Source organism: Drosophila obscura, unplaced genomic scaffold (genome assembly GCF_018151105.1).
Source record: "Drosophila obscura isolate BZ-5 IFL unplaced genomic scaffold, ASM1815110v1 contig_192, whole genome shotgun sequence".
NCBI lineage: Eukaryota > Metazoa > Arthropoda > Insecta > Diptera > Drosophilidae > Drosophila > Drosophila obscura.
Window position 1 is genome coordinate 119491 of NW_024542781.1, and position 19704 is coordinate 139194.

The following is a 19704-nucleotide window of genomic DNA, read 5'->3' on the forward strand; positions in this document are numbered from 1 at the left end:
ACTTACGCCCTCGTCATCCAGCTGTATATTGTCCACAGATAACTTTGCCGGCTGCTGTCCGGTAACGAAATACGCACGTGGCCCAAATGAGTTGGTGTCCGACCAGTAGAGGGCCTTCTCAAACGGCCGCCCCCGCACATCAAAGCTGTGAAAAAAAGGACAAGAGAAACGAAGAAAATTTCCATCACATAAATGTTAAAAGTTGCCTAAGTAGTTCTCGTTTCGGTATCTTCATCGCTGTGGGCAGGGGGAACAGGGAAATGCAAACAGAGAAATAAGTAAGGCAAAATAAAGCCAAAATATTGACGATAAGTTGTGTCACCAACGGGCGGGCTCTCCCCAAACATTTCTGATGTCGCCGCGTAGGTCGTAAATTTTAATGCGTTGCGGTGTGGCGGGGGAACCTTATGTTTGCAGCATAAAAAATGGCTTTGCCTCATTCCAGAAGCATTTTTCAGTTCAATGTTTACATGCGGTGTACCGACAGCACCTTTCCCCATCGAATTGTTCTTTTTGCCAACAAAAGAAAATTTAAAACTTGCGAAATGCAACCATGGAAATAATCCTTCCCTTCGAATGTGTACAATGGACATGGATAGGATTAACTGGCAAGGGTATCTATAGACTGGGCACTCGAAACAAGCTTATTTGTTATTGATGCTACCGATAAATATATATTTAATGTAACGACTAAAGGCATGGCTTAATTTTATAAGCTAAATTAACTCAATATTTAGGAGTGCTGAATGAATTAAAATCGGTCATGAATTCAGATAATTAATGTAAGATTAAGGGCATTTTGATTGGTCCTTTACGCACTTATTGCCCAGATGTTTGCCACATTACGATTCAGCTCATACGAGCTCAGAACTGGCGAATTGATTGCTTAATGCTTACGGGAACTGACGGCTTTGACTGTGTTACGAGTATACTTATAAACTTAAAGTTAAAGCCAAAGCGATGCTACTAAACAAGCCCGAAGGAAACTCATGGAGCCTTCAGCTATATTTATTTCCTGGTCAAGCCATAAATATGCGATAGAAAATGGTTGGGAGAAACGCTCAAGAGAAGTGGATGACTTGGGCCTGAAATTTCACGCGTCTACAAAATGACCCTTTTCCTGTGCCCGCTGACCCAACGCTGGCCATGGGAGCAGAGTTGCCAGAGGTGCCAGAGGTGGCAGAGCCAGCCCCGAGCATAAATTTGCACGCAACTAATTTCTTCCGTTTCGCATTATTTTCGCAGCCCGGCACGGCCCAGCCCGGCAACGTTTGCAATTTTGCGCATTAAAAAGCCTGACGTGCTATCTTTGGCGCTTTTATTGTATTTGTTAATGTCCGTCTGAGCGAGCGCTTGGGGTTCTGCAGGGCGCTGTGGCCCAACCCCCCCGGCGACACGCCGTAAATGACTTGGCGGAGGCAGGGCCCCTTCCCCAGCCAGTAGCCAGTACCCCCCTTCTATGCCACACCACAACGTCTTTGCACAGTCATCGCAAGTTGTGTCCTTTTGTTGTTTCCGCTGTCGTCGTGCAGTCTGTGCTATCTGTGGGACGGTCTGTTCTGTTCTGGTCTGGTCTGTCCTGTTTTTGGTGGCCCAGCCCACAACCCCAGCCCCCCAGTCGGCTTGGTTCGCTCACTTGCGGTTAGTCGAGCGGTTTGTCATTGTGCCGGCTGCCACTGCCGGGCTCTGCCTGCCTGGCGGCCGTATTGTTTGCGCCTTTAAGTGGTTTTTTATCATTTTGCCGCTGACACAATTTATATCCGGTGCTCATATTTCTTCTGCTTATCACTGGGCTCCCCTCCCGCCTGCCGCTTCTCGCTTCGTACTCCTCCACCCACCACCCAATGGGCTCTGCTCTGTCATGTGTTTGGCCCGCAATCCCCTCCAATTGTGTTCAAAGTGCAGTAAACCATGCGGCGAATAAATTACGCGTTCTAAGCCTTGCTTAAGCCATGCCCGCCGCCAAGGCACGTCCCCTAATTAGCTTAATTAAATATATGCTCGAAAATGTATACATAGCAGTAGAGCCGAGTACTCGTCTCCCCCTCCCCCCACCACCACAACGCGACTCCTACTCAAAAGGACTTCTTGAAATTTAAAAACAAAATTCCTTTTGAGAGCTGCTGTCCCTTTCGTTCGCTTTTAATTTTGCGCATTTGCAAACAATGGCGAAACGCCGTGCAGTCAACAATGGCGCTGAACAGCGCGATAAGGAAAGGTGGCCGGCCGGGAGTTGTCTTGGCGGGGCTGATTGGTGGGCTATTTCGTCCTGGTCTTAGCCTAGCTTGCCCTCTGTTGACGTTGTGTTCTCCCGTTGTTGGCCTTAGGAAACAATAATGCCAAGTTTGCACAAAGAAGGGAAGCAGACAGAGGGAGACACAGAGAGACACAGGGAGAGAGATGAACCGAGAACAAAACAGAAAAATAAACGCCAAATGCTCGAGCAGTAAAAATTGTAAAGCAGAAAAAGCAACAGAAAGCGAGAGGCAGGGACCAAAATAAAAATGGGCCAAGCCAGGAAAAGGAGACAACATTGTGGCAGTTGCAGAAATGCTAACTGTCGTCCGGGTGGACAAGACAAGAGGATAAGAAGAAGGCTCCCAGCAGTCTAGGGGACAAGTGGACGCAACCACGCGACGTCCGTTTGAAGAGTTTGCTTTGGGTCTTATTCATTCTCTCGTTCTTTTCTTTTGTCTCTGGCGCGCTCTTACGCCTTCTCTCCATCTCCATTGCCCACTCTCACGCTCACTTTTCTCTGGTTTTTGTTTTTGGTTTTTCCTTTTTTTTCCAACAATTAGTCGAGTTTTATTTATTTTGCGTTAATTGGTAGCACTTTATCTTCTGGCTGAATGAATGAGCTGCGCTCTTTAAACAAATCCCGAGGCGGACCTTGAACTGGTCATTCAATGGGTTTTGGCAATTACGTTTTGGTTTTTTCGGTGGCTTTGGCCAAAACTTTTCTCCAAAATCGCCTTTACCCCCCTTTACCACCTCCCCACCACACACATCCCTTTTCCTCATTTGTTTTCCCGGGAGCCCGACCTGCGACCTCAGGCCCCGCCCCGCCCCGAAATCCAATATCAAAGCAAGCTTCTCATATTGCCATTTAATGTTTTTCTTTTTTGTTCGTTCTTCAGTTTGTAACGCTTACAAAATCCTATTCAAAAAGATTGCAAAAGGGCTAAGCGAGGGGACGGGCCAGGAACGGGGACAGAGGCAGAGGCAGAGCTTGCCAGAAAAAGGACGAAAAACTTTTGCACTCACAATATCCATTGAATAATTTTATGACAATATGTGTCAGAGCGTGTCCGTGTGTCCATGTGTCCGTGTCTCGCTTTGCCCGTATGTGTACGGGTGCGTGCGTGTGTGTGGAACTCTGTCGGTATTTTCTGACAGTTTAAACAGATGCTGCTGTCGTGGGAATATTGTGGGGGCAACACGGTTCTCTCAAATACCTTATACCCCATACTGGATTACCAAGAAGAATAGATACCAAATGCGGGACATACAAGCAGAGGTAAACAATCTTCTCAATATTTGATAACAATATCTCTGCAAGCTGCAAGATATAAGCGATGGCAAACAGCTGCAATCGAATTCCTTAAATTATAGACAAATTCCATGAATCGTGTCAACGTAAGCGTGATAGGGAGGAATCAATTTTCCTTTCGAGAATAAAAATATTATTCGAATATTCAAGGATTATTAATTTGGCTATATATGTTTTTTGGTTATATGTATGCACCACTCTATTACAGGGTATAACTAGAGTTTGGCTTCCCATAACCTTATGGGAATGGAATGCAAAGGGGCAATAAACTATGAGGGCATGCGGGTCGCTTTTGCCACACAGTGTTCCCCCCTAAGGTGGCAGGAGGTTATCAACGTCCAAAATTAGACAGGTGAGAATGGGCTCTCCTCGCATATTCGTATATTGTCAGGCGGCCCGTATCAAATTATGCATAAAGAACCCTATCACAAGGCAGCAAGAGAAGTGGCAGCAACAATTTCATCGCCAAATCGCCAAAAAGTATGTTTCGTAACTCGACAAAAGTGGCAACAAATTTAAAATTGGTTTCCACACTCCCAGCCCACACACACACACACACACACACACACACACTCGTGCAAACAAAAGAAACGCAGCACCGAGAGAAATATGAAACAACAATAACACCGAAAAAGGGGCTGTTTACATTTACACGCCCCCCGCCCCCCATATACACGGGCACTCCGGGAAACAGACAAAAGTATGCAAATGGTTTTACTGCCCTATTGTTTTTCTTATTTTTTTTTTTTTTTGGTTTTCCTTATTTTTTGTTTTGTTTCTGTTTTGTTTTTTCCTGATGCCCAGTCCCTCCTTTATGTGTGTGTGGGTATTGGTGCTATTATGGAGCCATGCTGTGTAATATCTGTAAATTTCTTTTGTTATTGCCAACAACAGTTTTTCCCCCGAACCAGCAGTCCAGCACTCCAGCATTACTCCTCTCGCCACTACCCAATCTCCCTTCCCAGAGAGCCGTGTTGACATTTGTTGGCATCATTCCACACATTGTTGCCGCTGGTGTTGGTTTTTTGTTTGGTTTTCGCTTCATCTTCTCCTTAACTTTTACTATATAATTTGTAGCATATGAATATATGAAAGCATCCAAATAAAAGGAAACAAAAAAAAAATTGGTAGCTGATGAAAACAAAGAACGTAAACATCGTTGCCGTCGTCGCCGTCGTGCTTCGTGGCCAAGTTCAAATTTATGCAGTGTCGCCCAATAAATTTCGCAATAAATTCAAAATAAAACTTTCATCTTGGGTTGCCTATTTCGTAGCTGGTTCTTGTTCAGAGGTTGCCGCAGGTTAGGTTTCTTGGGTGTACCGAACCCTATCTTTAGTCTGGATATGAATTAAGAGTAAAATAAATCATGGAAAGAAGAGAACTGAAACTGAACATCGCATTATGTTCTGTTGATCCGTAAATAAGATTCTGCTGATGATATTCTATAGCTACAGAGAGTACAAAATGGCTGGAAATCGCTCTGAACATTCCATAGAAAGGTAATGGGTAATAGATATAACCAAACCAATTTGGTAACTTTAAAATTATCCAACCACTCTGACAATTTGCAATTAGAAACAAATTCTTCGTTTCCAATTACCAAATCGAAGTCATTAAAAGTTGAAAACGGACGAAAAGGAATTTTCGGTAATCTCTTTTTCGCCTTTGAATGCACAATCAGTGCAAAGATTCGGCCATCGGACGTTCCACCATTTCCGGGTGACCAAGTGGTGAGGCGACAAAGAAAATCCTGACATTGGCATTTCTCAGTCCGTGTGCTGGGGCATGTGGATGGGGCAATGCAAACCAAACCAAAGTTTAGTGGCGGCAAAATCGATTTGCATGCGCCGCTTGCATTTCCGTACTCGCACTCGCACTCACACTCACACAGGCACACATACACATTTGCAACTTAATTACAGTTTTAAATATCCCATCTAACCTGAAATTTGCGCAAAGTGCCGCACAGTTTCCGTGGCTGTTGGCGATGCCTGATGCCGCTTGCCGCTTGCCGCTCGTAAAATGCCCCGAAAATGCACTCGACTTAATTGCCTTTGGCTCGACTTTTGGTTTTCCCCTCGAAACTCCGCCCCTGAGATCCTCTGTACCTTCCTATGCCTCTCACCGTGATTCCACTGCGCCATCTTCAGCTCATTCGGCCTGGAGCTCTCTTCCGTCTGCGTTGGCCTTTATTGCCAGCCATTTTGAATACCATTTTGTGGTTTATTACTTTTGTGGTAGAGCGATTCCGATTCTCAAGTAGTACTGCGGCATTCCACACACTCACACTCACACACACAACACACGACACACGACACGACCTGTCTGAAGTGAATGCACTTTCGTCTGCCGCATTCCGCGCACGCCGTATTCCATCCCGTGTGTGGACGCGCAAACCGTATTTAACGGCACTGGCAGTGGCACTGCTGCCGATTATGGCAGTTAGCGTGGCACACGGATTATCCCGCTTTTGACAGCCAGTTCCTCGTTCTCCAGCTCACCTCGGTACAGTCCTGTTCCGTCCAGACCAGACCAGAACAGACCAATCCAATCCAGCAACACCGATACCGTGCTCGCAGCGAATTTCATTATTCATGCCTCGCAGCCTACGGGCAGCAGCCAACCAGCTCTAGGCGAGCTTTAAAAATCAATTAACCTTGATTGTGGCCCAGGCTTAAAGCCCATTGTAACCAACCATTCAATATTTAAACAGGGTAGTTGTGGATATACTTGGACATACTCGTATATGGCTGTGTAACTGCATCAGTTGGGCATATGTAATAATCACTATCCCTCTCAGTACTACATATATCATTTAAGGATAAGAACCAAACAGGAACAGTTATATTTAACCTTTAGCCTGTCTTTGGCTGACGACTCTTTGTTCTTGTTTTAAAGCATCTTCGTACAGGGTATACTTTAGCCATTAGACAAGTCTTGCCTGGAGCGCTCTTATTTGCTTTTTTTTTTGTATTGATTCTCCAATTGCTGTTGGCATTTCCGCTTGCCTTTTGTTTATTATGTAGGCTTTGTGGGGAGTGGGGCGGACGTGGCGGAGAGCAGCTTGACTGCTATGGTTGCCATTGCCATTGATGGCCTGCAATATTGAACGTGACAGTTGGCCCGTCGACCCAGAGAGCTCACGCCCTCTCCTCGTTACAGGTGGCTGTCATGGCAAATGTTAATTTTAATAATGGAAGGGCCACCGACCCACCGCCACACGATTTCCGCTCTGCTCCCTTTTGTCTTTATATCGCTCACGATTCATAACAAATAAATATATAAAAATCTTATGAAAATCGCATTTCAAAGGTCAAAGTCAGCAGAAGCAAATCCCAGCGAGCAATCTGAGCCATAAAAATGAACCCGAAAACCCGAAATAGCCTAACCCTAACAACAAATGTCTGTCTGTGTGTCTGTCTGTCTGTCTGGGCCGCCTGAGCTTGTCCGCGAGCAGCCAGCCAACAACAAAGCAAAAGTTAACATTATAATTTTTAATATTTTTGCTTTTAGCCTCCTGGGCAGGACATCGTTTTTTTGTTTTGTTTTTTTTTTTTTTTTGGGCCAGACCGATTCTCCAGCTCAGTCTTTGTGGCTGGGTGTAAAGCTGTCAAATGCAGGGCAGCTCCTAGGAAGAAGAGCTTTTCCATGGGTAACTCTGTGTGTGTGTGTGTGTGTATGTTTCTATGTTTTTGTGTCGGTACGTGGTAGGTGAGGCTGCCAGCTGTGACGTGCCTTTGGAAATGTAGCAAAGCCTCTCCCACATCCACACGCACACCCACACTCGAAAGGGATTTATGTACACATATCCCAACCATGGCAAAACCTTGAGGGATCCCCTCTTTTTTCGCCTCTCACATGCTGCTTTCAATTTCAGCGCCTTTTCGGTTTTAGCTTTTGGTTTTGATTCTTTTCTAAGCCCCGTTTTTGCCACCCCCCCATCGCCCCATACTGCCTTCGATTTCACGCAGCGCTGGCAATTTTATGCCGCAGCCAAAGTCCTGGGCCCGACGACTCTTTTGCCTTTTCTATCCTGCCTGTCGCCTGCCTGTAGTTTAGCTGTCTCTTGTGCAGCTGCTGCTGTTGGTGTTGGTGTTGCTGTTGTTTTCGCTCTTGTTATTTATTTGCTTAAATTTTCCTCCTTTGCTTTCATTTTTTTTCTGGTTGTTGTTTGTGTGGGTTTGCTGCAAGGGAAATCGAATTCAAATCACTTTCGGATATTTTTGGTTATAAAGTCGGAAATTTTTGCGACATTATTGTTTTTGACATTTTTCTCCGTTTTTTATTTTGTTTTATTTCTTTTGTATTTTTTTGGAGAAACATTTTCCTCCTTTTCCTTGTTGCCGGATTTCCTCATCTTTTCCTCCTTTGTCTGTGTGTCTGTCTCCGTAGCACTGAAATTTATTGCTTCCAATTGAGTGCACGAAATAGCAACAACAATACGAGGCTGGATCTGGAGTAGAAGTAGGAGTAGGGGTAAGAGAAACAGCAACAGCAACAGCTCGTGAACAGCTCGCGCTCGCCCTTGATATACACGTGCGTCCGTGTCCATGTCCATGTCCATGTCCATGTCGCTGTACCTATCCCCTGTCGTTGTCTCTGTCCCTATTCCTGCCCCAATCTCTGTATGTGTCTGTCCACCCGCACATCCAAGCCCGCTGGTAACATATTGAAAAGGAAGCACATGTAAGCAAAATTGACAAGGCTAAAGGATATCGATGTCTGCTTATAATGTGCAACATATTAAACCTAAGCACACGTTCGCAGAGCTCGCTCTATAAATAACAGCAGCAGCAGCAAGAGCTGCGGTAGGAGTAGCCCCATCAGCGGAGGCGGAGGCGAAGGCCCCGCAGGACTCTCCTATAATCAAAGCTGCCGCCAAAACAGTTTTCACTTTGGATGCCATTATTTTTGCTGCCCTGCCCCTCACTTCCCTCCATTTACTGCTGCTGCTGCTCATGCCACGGATGTCCTTTGCTTGGGGCCCTGTGGCTAATATATGAGTCCATGTCGCCCTGTTTGGCCTGGCATGGCATGCCTTTGCTTTTGTTTTGCTTTGACCCAGGCCCAGGCCCGAGCCCCCCAGTCCTGGCCCGGGTCTAGGCATATATGAGGCCAGTAGACTCCACTCCGACTCGAGTTGAGTTGAGTTGATATTGATGATGTTATTAAAATAATAAATTATTTGAAAATTATGAACTGCTGCCATTTCTCATGATGCTGTCGTGCTCAATGAGAAGGTGGAGCAGGGCAGGGCGCGTATAAATCAAAGGTGGCCAGGACCCTAAGCTTGAGCGGAACTTCTGTCAACCACACACTCACACTAACACACTCACACACTCCCACACAAAGCTCAAAGAGACTATAAAATTAGCAGATGAATAACCTTAATTCATACGAGTTGGGTTTTTGGGTTTCTCGTAGCAATCCTTCCTTACCTGTAAAGTGGTTTGCCAGCACTCTCACGAAACCATAGGACCATATACACACGATCGTCCTTAGCCTCCGGCTCGATGTCGCACGGCAGGGATGCGGTGCGTCCCAGTACTGCCTCCACGGCCACTGTAGAAACTGCAAGAGAGAAAACACAATTATGAGCATCATCATTGTCGTTCGAAGGTGCAATTGAATGGAATTGTTAGCCCCATAAGAGACGGTGGGAGGGAGGTAGGGGGCAAGTGGCAATGTCATGACAAAACTATTGCCAAAGTCATTAACACAATATGAAAATGTCCTTTTTGTTCAGCGCTGTGCTGGGGTGTTGCCGCAATTACTTGGACTCCTTCGTCGATTTCTTACAAATGTCAACAAAACGCTGCCTTTTAAGTGTCACGTTGACTCTGACTTCGCAGAGGTTGCCACAACGTTGAGCACGCAAGGCACCAACCGCACGACAACCAACCTCCAGCCCAGACCCAGTCCCAGCGCCAGCCCCAGCCCTAGAAATGGCCCAAGCCCAAGTCTAACCCCCTCCTAACCGCAATAGCCGCTACCGTTCATCGACGTTGTCGTTGTCGTCGCTGTCGTTGTAGTCGCATAATCACAACCAAGTACGTGAGTGGGAATATTAATGCCAAATTGACGGCACCCGACAACGATGACGTCGACAATGATGATGACGATGGCTATGGCCGTCCAGGCGACTGGCTGCGATTTCACGGCAGTCTCATCTTTTGCATTTAAACTGCCAATTGATGTCAGTGAAAATAGATAAATGCTAAGGGCGGCGCAGCTTCAGGCTCGGGGAGCGCCGCCAAACAGAAGATCCAATTCCAATTCAATCCAATGCAGTCCAATCCAATCCAAGCAAATGACAATGGATTAAAGCTGGCGACAACGGGCAAACTGTTTTCATTGCTTACACCGTTAAAGTCACTCATAGCTACCGATTGTCTGTCGGTGCCGCTAATTGTCCATTGGCGTGAGGAGGATCAAACTGGACGCAGAAGTGGGTGAGGCTGTTTGGTTAGTTTCTGCTACCACAAGTCGTTAATTAATAAAAGAAATATGAACTGTAAATGCATATCCATCAATCAACTCGACGAAAACAAAAACACATAAATGAACACCAAAGAGTTGTGTGTCCTTCCATATTGATTTGTAACATGGAACAGTGTGAACAAAACAAACACTACAACCTTACGCTTAGGGCAAGCAGAGGACAACAAGATGGCCAACTAAATGCAGAGGATGTGCCAACTAGAGCAGCAATAACTAGACTTCGAAAGGAAAAGGAAAGACCTTTGCTTATTAGAGGTTCTACAGGTACATTCTTCTTGGGATTCTTATCTCAAATAAGCACCATAAACGAGCTCTCAGATCACAAAATTAGGAATAGGAATCTCTTAGCCTGTGAACACCACGAGCACGAGCATTTTTATTTCAATTGAATTCCCTTGGTGTAAATCAGAAAAAAAGAGATATTCTCTAAAGATTGACGTTCTCTTTACGACCACGCATCGATTTCTATATCGTATGTATGTGCATGCGGTGGGAAATTGAAAATTCAATTGCTCACCTGTCCAGCTGTCAAAACCCAGAAACTCGAACACATCCATCATGAACCTATTTTACAGCCTGATGCTCATTAATACCCAAAAGGGAGCCTCGCAATCATGTTACGCGTAATTTAATTTCTGCAGCCACCGCCATCAAACGAGCGAACGCCCAGAACGGAGCCGAAGCAACGAAAAGGATCGAAAGGAATACAAAAATATGGTGCGAGCAATGGCAGCCCAGGACATTTCTCAGCTTGCAGACGATGCCAAAAAATTGTTGACATTTATTTAATATGCGCACGTTTTATAGAAAAGCAATTCCCAGTCGGATAATTTATGGCACACTACAGAAATTTGCACATGAAAACGCTCCCAGTGCCCCACCAAAAACAGACGCACGAGCGGTCGCCCACGCAGACAGAGGGACAGACAGAATCAGGCACACCAATGTACACATGTACACTGTACATCTATGTATGTGTAGGTACATGGATGTATCGGTGTGTGGGCTGTCGCAAAACATGGTAGCAATTTTCGTGCGTTTGTAATTCCCATGTAAGATGTCAAATGCTCAACGAGTAGACAGAGCAGACAGACACAGTTAGGCCCTCTATCAGTTAGCTGCTGTCTCCCCCGGTCCCCAGGCGAGTGTCGACAGTGGGCTGCAGCACCAAATTGACATAATTTGTGATATGCGCCTCCGACGCCGCCTCCATCATCTTCATCATCGTCCTTGCGTGGTTCTCGTCAGCTTCAGCGTCCTCCTCGTCGTCGTCGTCGTCGTCGTCGTCAGCGCTGTGCGCGCAAGCGTAAGTGTGTAATGAGTGATTTGCCCGTGAGGCACACATGGGAATCGTGGCAGAAGGGAGATAAGGCAGCGAATGGAGGGAAGGGGCCCAGCTCCACACCATTCCCATAGACCACAGAATCAGGCAGCTAAAACCAACTGCCTGGATTTGGGACAAAGTGGCGCGTGCTGCGGCTTAGGTGGCAAGTTGCTTCTGAGGTCACGGGCCTGGGGAGCCGCAAGAGGCAACAGTTCAGATGGACAAATGTCGATGTCTCCCACTATCTACATTCACGTGTATACCTCTGGGGCATGGGTGTGCGTGCGAGTAGGTAAATAGGTCAATTCAGGATTATTAGTGCAAATCGTAACAAATAACTATTCAAGGAAAGTTATTCGAAAACTATTATTCTTTCAATCCGTCATGACATGTCAGGCCTTGGCACTTTTTGAATTTACTTTGCAACGTGAACTCTGGGGATAAATGTAATTATATTTACATTTAGTTTGCCCCTCATCACTGATGGAATTAAACAATATCAAACTTTTTGTTTTGTGGGACACTCGTCTTATCAAATTCAGACTTTCTTAATTTGTGTCTTCTCTTTCTTTCCCGTACACTATAAGCATTATGCGGACATTCTAAATAATCAAATAGGAGAATGACAACGAAAACAGATTGGAGATTTCCTTCACATTTTCCTTGGTTCCCTTATACAGCGTCAACTTTTCCAGTGTCATTCCAATTTTGTATGCTGGCTAAAGCAGAAAACAAACACAAATTTCATTTTGTTGCATGCTCTTGTGGCGCTTGACTCTGCTCCATCTTCGTTTCATTTTTTTTTTTTGCTTCTTCTATTTTTTTGTTATGAAAATTGCCAACAGCTAGGCAACACATACTTAGCACGCACAGAGCCAGAGCCGGAGCCAGAGCCAGAGACCCCATGAGTGGATAGATAGGAGAACGCATACAGGCTCACTCTCTGGCACGTCGTTGAGCGCACTTGGGTTATGCACATAGTATTTATATTTATATAGAAAAGTCTCATCGCTCTCACTCTCTCTCTCTCTCTCTCTCTCTCTTTCTGTATATAAACGAAAGAAGCTGTGAAACTTATGCAAATTGCATTTCAGTGTCTGCGCAAAAGCCAACTCGACACAAAACACAGCGTAGCAGAAGCAGAAGCAGAAGAACAGCAAGAAGAAGCGACGCGCCGAGGCAGCATCAGAAGCGCCTAAAAGTATGCAATGCTAACGCGGCCTGCTGCAAAAAGTTGTAGAAAATGCGCATAATGAAATCCATGGCTACGTTTACGCTACGACTCCAGCAGCACCGGCAGCTTCTTAGCTTGGCTTGACTTGGGCATGCTTGCCTTTCCACGTTCCAGTTTCGCGGCAAAGCTGATTCTGCTTCTACCACTGCCACTGCCACTGCTGCTGCTGCTGCTGTTGTTGTTGTTGCTCAAGAGAGCTCCAAAGTTTTTCTTCTCGTTTCACGCTACAACCACAAGGATGGCGGCAACGACATCGCCGAGCCCTGAGCATGGTAATTTCTGCAGGTCTTGGATGCGAGTGTGTGTGTGTGTATGCACTTAACTGTAGACACTTGTAAAAATAGTGTGCGACTATATAGCAGCCACTGACGTTGTCGCTGGCGCCGACCCTGGCCAACGCCAACGGTAAAGCAGGTCACGTGTGGCATAAACGTGCCATTGCGTCAGTCGCTTCTTCTTCTCGTTGTTGTTTCTGTTGTTGCATTGTTATTGTTGTCTTGGGTGTGGGAAAATTCCTTAAATAAATAGCTATGTACGAGTGTCTCTGTGTGTGTGTGTGTGTGTTTTGGTGTGTGCGTGTATTAAGATGAGGATGTTGTTCTCGCAGCACTCTCACACGTGCATGCTGCTCGTCGTATGTGTTTGTGTAATTGAGATGAAAGTTAATGGCCAGCATAGCATACTTTTGAGCGCCCAAATCGCAAGCTAACAAAATGCCAGACAATGCCAGACTGTGCGCCAGTATGTGCGATATATGTACATATGTATGTGCGTGTGTTTGTGTGAAAGTGAATGCCAACAAAAAGGCATTGTTGTTTTTGCTGCTGCTGTAGGACTGCCTAAGTGGCACAAGGTAAAGTCGCATTGCTGCTGCTGCTGCTGCGGCTCTGCATCCGCCTCTGGCACTGGCTGTGGCTGTGGCTCCGGCTCCGGCTCTTGTTCGTGCTCTGGCACAGGCATAGGTGTTCTGGCGGCTGAGCCACGCCCTCATTTTGTTTGTGGTGCAAATGTGTGTATGTGTGTGTGTTTGCACTATTTGCACTAATTTAGTTGAAAACAAACAAAGTCCTTTGTTCAATTTTCGCCTCTCAGATTGAAGCGCCACGAGAGTGGAGAGAACGAGTGAGATTCTTGGCCAAAGGGCGCATTTGAGCTGCACTGCAGCTTTGTGCAGCAACAAAAAAAAACAACGAAGAACAAGAGCCGGTGGCAAGTGTTAACCTATTTTCCGCTTGCCACTTACACTCTCTCTCTCTCTCTGTCTTACTTCGAGTAATTAGCAAAAGTATTTTTTGTTTTCTTATATTTTGCATAGACCTGCAATTAAGTGTAAGCTCTGGTGTCTTTCCATCTGGCCTTGGGCGGCATCAGGCAATTACCATGTCAATTGACAGGCCCGAGTCAACAAATTCAAATTCAATTTCGACATAATAATAAATAATATGCCAGGGCCAGGAACAATCGTGACAGTCATGATAGCAGGCAGAGAGGCAAGCAGGCAGGCAGTCAAAAGAAAAGCAAACTGGGGCAATACCAAATATGTACTTGTTCTTTTCCTTAAAGAGACTGAGGGTCTCCCTCCACCTACACAAAACAATGAGAAAGCGAAACGACCAAGGAAAATAACAAGCTGACGAGCAAGCACGCTGGCTGTCTATATTATTGTTGACCTTCGGCTGGTTGGCATTGCGGCAGATGAGTGGAAACCTGATTATTGATTTCACTTGCACAGCACAGCACAGCAATCGATATTTGGATATGTCCTTTAAGCAAATGACATTGTGGTGCCCTGGATACGAAGCTTAAAGGAATTTTTGCAGCCTACACTTGCAGCTCACATTACACAGCATGGCTCTGGGCCAGAGGTTGGAGGCTAGCCTGGGGGGCATGTGAATCAACTTGCAGCTGCCGGCCAAAGTTCAGATGCTTACCGCACAAACAATGACCCCAAGTCGGAAGCCAGCTCGTTTCACTCTCTTTGTCTGGCATCGCCCTGTGTAGTTTGATGCCTTGGTTGGCAGAAATTACATCAATTACAGTGGAGACTTGTCTTCAAACCGAACTGACCGAAAAAGTAAGAATAACGAGCCGGGAAGCGACGAGCAGGACCTTTGGGCCGCCTTACAATGCCCCAGTTTCGGTTTCGTGGCCTGTTCCTGCCCAACCAGTCACTGGAAGCACTCCTCCAACTACTCCACACTTGCCGGGCCAGCGTTCCACTCGTTCGCACTGTGTACATTTGACCCGAAGTGCATTGGTCATCACGTGTGGCTATGTGTCTGCATTTGAGTGCACTTTGGTCAGCAATTATTTTACGTTGAGGTCGCATTAGAGGTGTGCGCCCTCGCTGCCAACAAAGTTGCCTTAGCCTCGACGTATGTGAGCGAGGGTTGGCTGAGAAGAAAGCGGTTATCGGGGTAAAACCCAATCAATGCTCTTGATACATTTGTCGTGCCAATATTTAATGCAGAACTGTGGATCAATCAAAGCTAAACTCAAATGTGTTTATGTTTGGCCGCAGAAAGCTTTCGAGCAGCCCTCGCAAGAGGCCAGCGAACAAAAAGACTTACACGACACCAGAACTAGTGAAGGCATAAAGAACAGGAGCTTGCCCAGATCTGCCATCCCACCTAATGGTAGTTTCGTACACAAGGGATCGAAGAGCAAAGAGTCAGAAACAGAGTCACAGTCAGCGACCAGAATAGGGAAAGAAACACAGAGAGAGAGAGAGAGAGAGAGAGTCTCTTTTAGCCCGCAGCAGTACCGTTTTTCAGCAGTCAGGCAATGCACAGCGAACGGCCACTGGCACTGGCACTGGCACTGGGAGCATATTGAAGTACTGTTCGATGCCAGCATTTTGCAGCTGCATTGTCATGTCAACCGATAAATTCACACATACGTGCCCGCATACCAACAAACAATTGGCACCTTTGGCAATCTTTTTTTTCGGGCCACGTCGCAATTGCAAGTTGAAGTTCGAATTGGAGCAGCTGCTCTGTGTCGAACTCCAGGCCCAGGACCAGACCCAGACCAGGACCCAGACCCAGTACCAGTACCAGATGCAGACACAAAAGTGGTCTGTCCTGGCATGGCCTGGCAAAGTGTGTGCACTGAACTGTTAGTTATGTTGCGCAGGCAGGCAGCACACAGGTCGCATACGTTACGTTTCCGCTGCTTGACTGCTGAGCGGAATGTCTATCAACTCAATACCGCCAATATGGCTGTCCTGGCTCCCGGGCTGTGGCAAAAAGGCTTTTGTGTGCGTGTCCACGGTCGCAATAGTAATCGCGGTAGCAAGAAAATAATAGTGCCAATTGACAGCCCTGCCCCAACTGTGTGCGCTGCATAATATAGTGGCTTCACAAAAGTGCCAGCAGACAAATATTAAAGCCCAAAAAGACACTTTCTAGCCAGCTTAATTATATTGTTTTTATGAAAACAATTAAAAAGGAAATTATTGCAAATGTGACTAAATTATACTCTACAGGAATCCAACCTGCAGTATAATAAATATAAAGCAAAAGCAAAATGAAATGGAAATGGAAGAGTCTTGTATTCCCAAGTTATGAATATTTTATCAGGCAAGTGAATAAATTAATTGAAAATAATATTTGTGAATTACCTTTACATGTATGATTTCCATGTATTGATTTCCACTTGCAAAATGCACTGAAGATTAGACCAATTTTCAATTGCACCTTTTTGTTGAGCTTAATTGTGGCATATTCCAAGTCAACCACCAGAATTTACACCCATTAAACACAGCTTTGGATGCTTCATTAAGCACAATGTACACAGTTTAAGCCCTCTTAAGGAATATCTCATTTCCAATTAATTTTCAGCTTGGTTTGTCCTAAACATATTGAAAGAGTATTAGACAGCTGCACAGCTTGTTTGCCTTTGCATTTCATATCCACTTAAAACATCAACGAAAAATACGTACGTATAAAAAGTTGCAACCTGATTCGTGGCACTATTTGTGGCTATGTAAATATGGTATGGGCGTTTTATTGGCATTATCCCGTTTACGAGTATGGTGGGCAATCCGTTTTTTGTTAATTAGTGTTAATTACTCCTCGTTGGGATTTTTATTGGTATGTGCATGTTTAAATAGAACTCTCTGTGTGTGCCGTGCCAGAGATTACAATGTGTGTGTACGTGTGTGTGTGCAACTTAAAGAACCACATGCAGTGTGGCCATATAAAAAGCCGCAGCATACTTATGCCAGAGCTTCAAAAGTTTTTGCCAAAATGCCTATGGCAAACATTTTGGTAAAGATTTTGCACAGAGCTCTGCGATTTGCAGACAGTTAGACAAGGAAAAAGTTTCCCTCCTCCTTAGCAGCCTTGTGACTGTGTGTGAGTGTGTTGGAGTGTGGGAGTGTGTGGGAGTGGTTGCGGGTGTGTGTGGTCGGTTGCAGTGGAATTTGCAATTATTGCCGCTTAGCAAAAAAATTCCTCGCATGCCTGCGTGCCTCCACATTGAAAGTGGCAACTTGGAAAAACTATTGTCAAGAGTTTTTCGACTCTCACACACATACACACACACACAAACACACTGCTACCCACACAAGTACACGAAACACCAATGAATGACAAAAATGAATTTTAATAAAGTTGAGCAAATATTTGCATATTTGCATGGGCGCTAAAAAGTTTCATTGACAAACTTTACCCACTGCCACGGCGTCAGACAATAAACCAATTTGATTCCATTCGCTGGCAATGTGCTGGAATTTCGATTTAGATGTGACCAACTTTTGATGCGGGTTGGCATTGGCGTCAGCCAGCACTGTAATTAGCTTTCGGCTTCAAAAACCCCAAAGTATTAAAGTCAATATTATGCATATGCCCTCTGTCCCTATCCCTGTCCTGTCCTGTCCTGCCCTGTCCTGTCATGCCCTGTGCCTTAGCAAACATTTGTCCAGGTTTCAGGTCCGGCCAGGCCCAGGCCCAGATCAGCTCAAGCTCTTTAAACTTTCTTTGCCAAATCAATTTTCCCGGCCGTGAACACGTAGCTGGGCGTAATAACTTTAAACTGTTTTAAAACTCGGCGGGAAAAATTTCATTACCTTTTGGTGGTGGCTGGCAACGCAGTGGGATGGACTGGAATGGAATGGCCAACCTTTTTGGTTATTTTCCGCCGCTCTCAAAGTAAATATTTGACAAGACAACGGAAACAACAACAGCAACATCAGGCAGCAGGCAGCAGCAACAACCATCAGCAGCGTCGCCTTTGTTGTCCTTGCCGAAGCACTTAAAACCTAATTAAATTTGCATTACAATTTTTTCGGTTTTTATTTCATTTTTTTGTGTGTTCCTGTTACTTTGTTGTTGCTGCCTCTAATTTTGTTTTGCAAAACAGCCATGGGCATGCACCGAAGGCAAAACAGACAAAGGATACAAACTGGCCCAGGCTGGTTGACAACCAGAACCAGTTCAGGACGGTCCATTTCCAGCTAGCTGGTCATCAGGAAAATATCAATGCGGACAAAAAAGGCTGAAGAAAAGCTTCAAATCTTGGGCATATTTTGGAAATAATATAATTCGTAATTTTTGCTTTGATCTAGCTGCCGTCGCGACGCACAATGGGGCCTTAGCCGAAGAAGTCCTTTTCTGAGTGAGCGCTTTGGATAATTTAAATATACGCATCTGATAGAGAAATTTCCAAGGATCGAAATTTTAGGAAAATCTGACTTTTAAGCTTAGGAGAAAAAATAAACTATGTTACTTACGATTATTGTCTTGGTCTTTATTGGCTAATTGTGAAATTGAGCATTAAAAGTCTTTTATTGACCAAAAAATACATAGGAAAATATGCACTGGCAACAAAGTTCAATTTTGACTGTTTATTGCAAAGCTTCCAGACTCTGTAGCATCATGTACTTGTGCAGACTAAATTTGTAAAGATTTTGCTTTGAAATGCAGTTTATTTCATGTAGATATCTTCATTCGTTCAGAAGTTATTTAATGGCCGAAGGCCCAAGAAATGGGTTTTTTGGTACGCAATTAAAATCTGTGCAGCAGCATCGTAAGTTCTTGAATCTTCATTCCAATATGAATCGACAGGGAAGAAAATACTAAATGAACAAGACCAAACTTTGTGATTAGTTTTAATATGTTTGTGTTTTCAGTAAAAGTCTCCGTTTTTAGTTTCTCGTTAGGTGGTTTTCTTACCTTTTATGTACATTAATTTTTCTCAAACTACACCAAAGCTTAGGCTTAAAGTTGAATTCCCCTTTGAAACGAGTCGTTACCACTGCAACTCTCGGACTGAATAGGCCAAGAAGCCATTCTTTTTTTTTGTGCTTCAACACAAAAATCATGAAAAATAATACAAAAAAAAAAGCCGAAAGCAGACAACATGAATATGTACTTATATGCATGGATGCTGCTGTCGACAGTTGCATGCTTGCATTTTTTATTCTGCAATTCCAAAGAAACATTTAAACTCAACTTTCCAGTTTCGTGTAGAATTTTGCAGTCTACTTTTTGTTGATTTTCCCACATAGTACTTTCTGTTTCTTTTTTTTTTTTTTGCGCTTGAAAACCAAAAGGGTCTTTTAGACGCAGACTGTATTCAATGCAACTGCAGCAGAAGCAGATGTTCTCTCCAAATTGTATATTTATGAAAGATCTTTCACCGCCTGGCTGGACTTGAATACTTGGTTTTGGTTTTGATGCGGTCGCTAAGTCGGGTATTGAGCCTCCCAGAGCTGGCTCATAAACACGTAGAATATTGGCCATTAAGTGGTGGTAGAGTGGATAGATGGAGTGGGCAGCAATGAGGAGTGCAGGAGGAGGAGGAGTTTGAGGCCATTGATCAAGCCCCTTTGAGGCCACCCAGGAAATCATTTAAAAGACATTAAAATTTATTTGAGCGCTCGTTAAAATGTCAGCCGTACAAGTATATATACAATAAGCAATAAAAAGTGCGTGAGTCAGTCGTGGCGAGAGGTGGGACTAACTGTAGATGTTATGTAAATGCCAAGAACGAAACACGTGTTTCGAAAAACGAAGGTTTAAAGCCTTTTGGCTTCATCAGACACGGCAACGGTATACGCAATAAGTTTCTTGAGCTGCCAACAAGAGGGTG

General features: G+C 44.8%; 1 protein-coding gene across 3 annotated transcripts in view; it reads right to left on the bottom strand.

The window, feature by feature from the left end:
- LOC111076162 overlaps positions 1-19704 on the bottom strand; it is a 68734-nt gene that overhangs the window by 26591 nt on the left and 22439 nt on the right. For all 3 annotated transcript variants that reach the window (XR_005967850.1, XR_005967851.1, XM_022369835.2), the window contains exons 2-3: positions 8989-9121; positions 7-145 (exon numbers count right to left, since the gene is read on the bottom strand). Coding sequence is in view for 1 of the 3 variants with exons in the window: in XM_022369835.2 (XP_022225527.2) it covers positions 7-145; positions 8989-9121 (272 nt within the window). In the remaining 2 variants the exon portion in view is untranslated. The remainder of the gene's footprint in view (positions 1-6; positions 146-8988; positions 9122-19704) is intronic.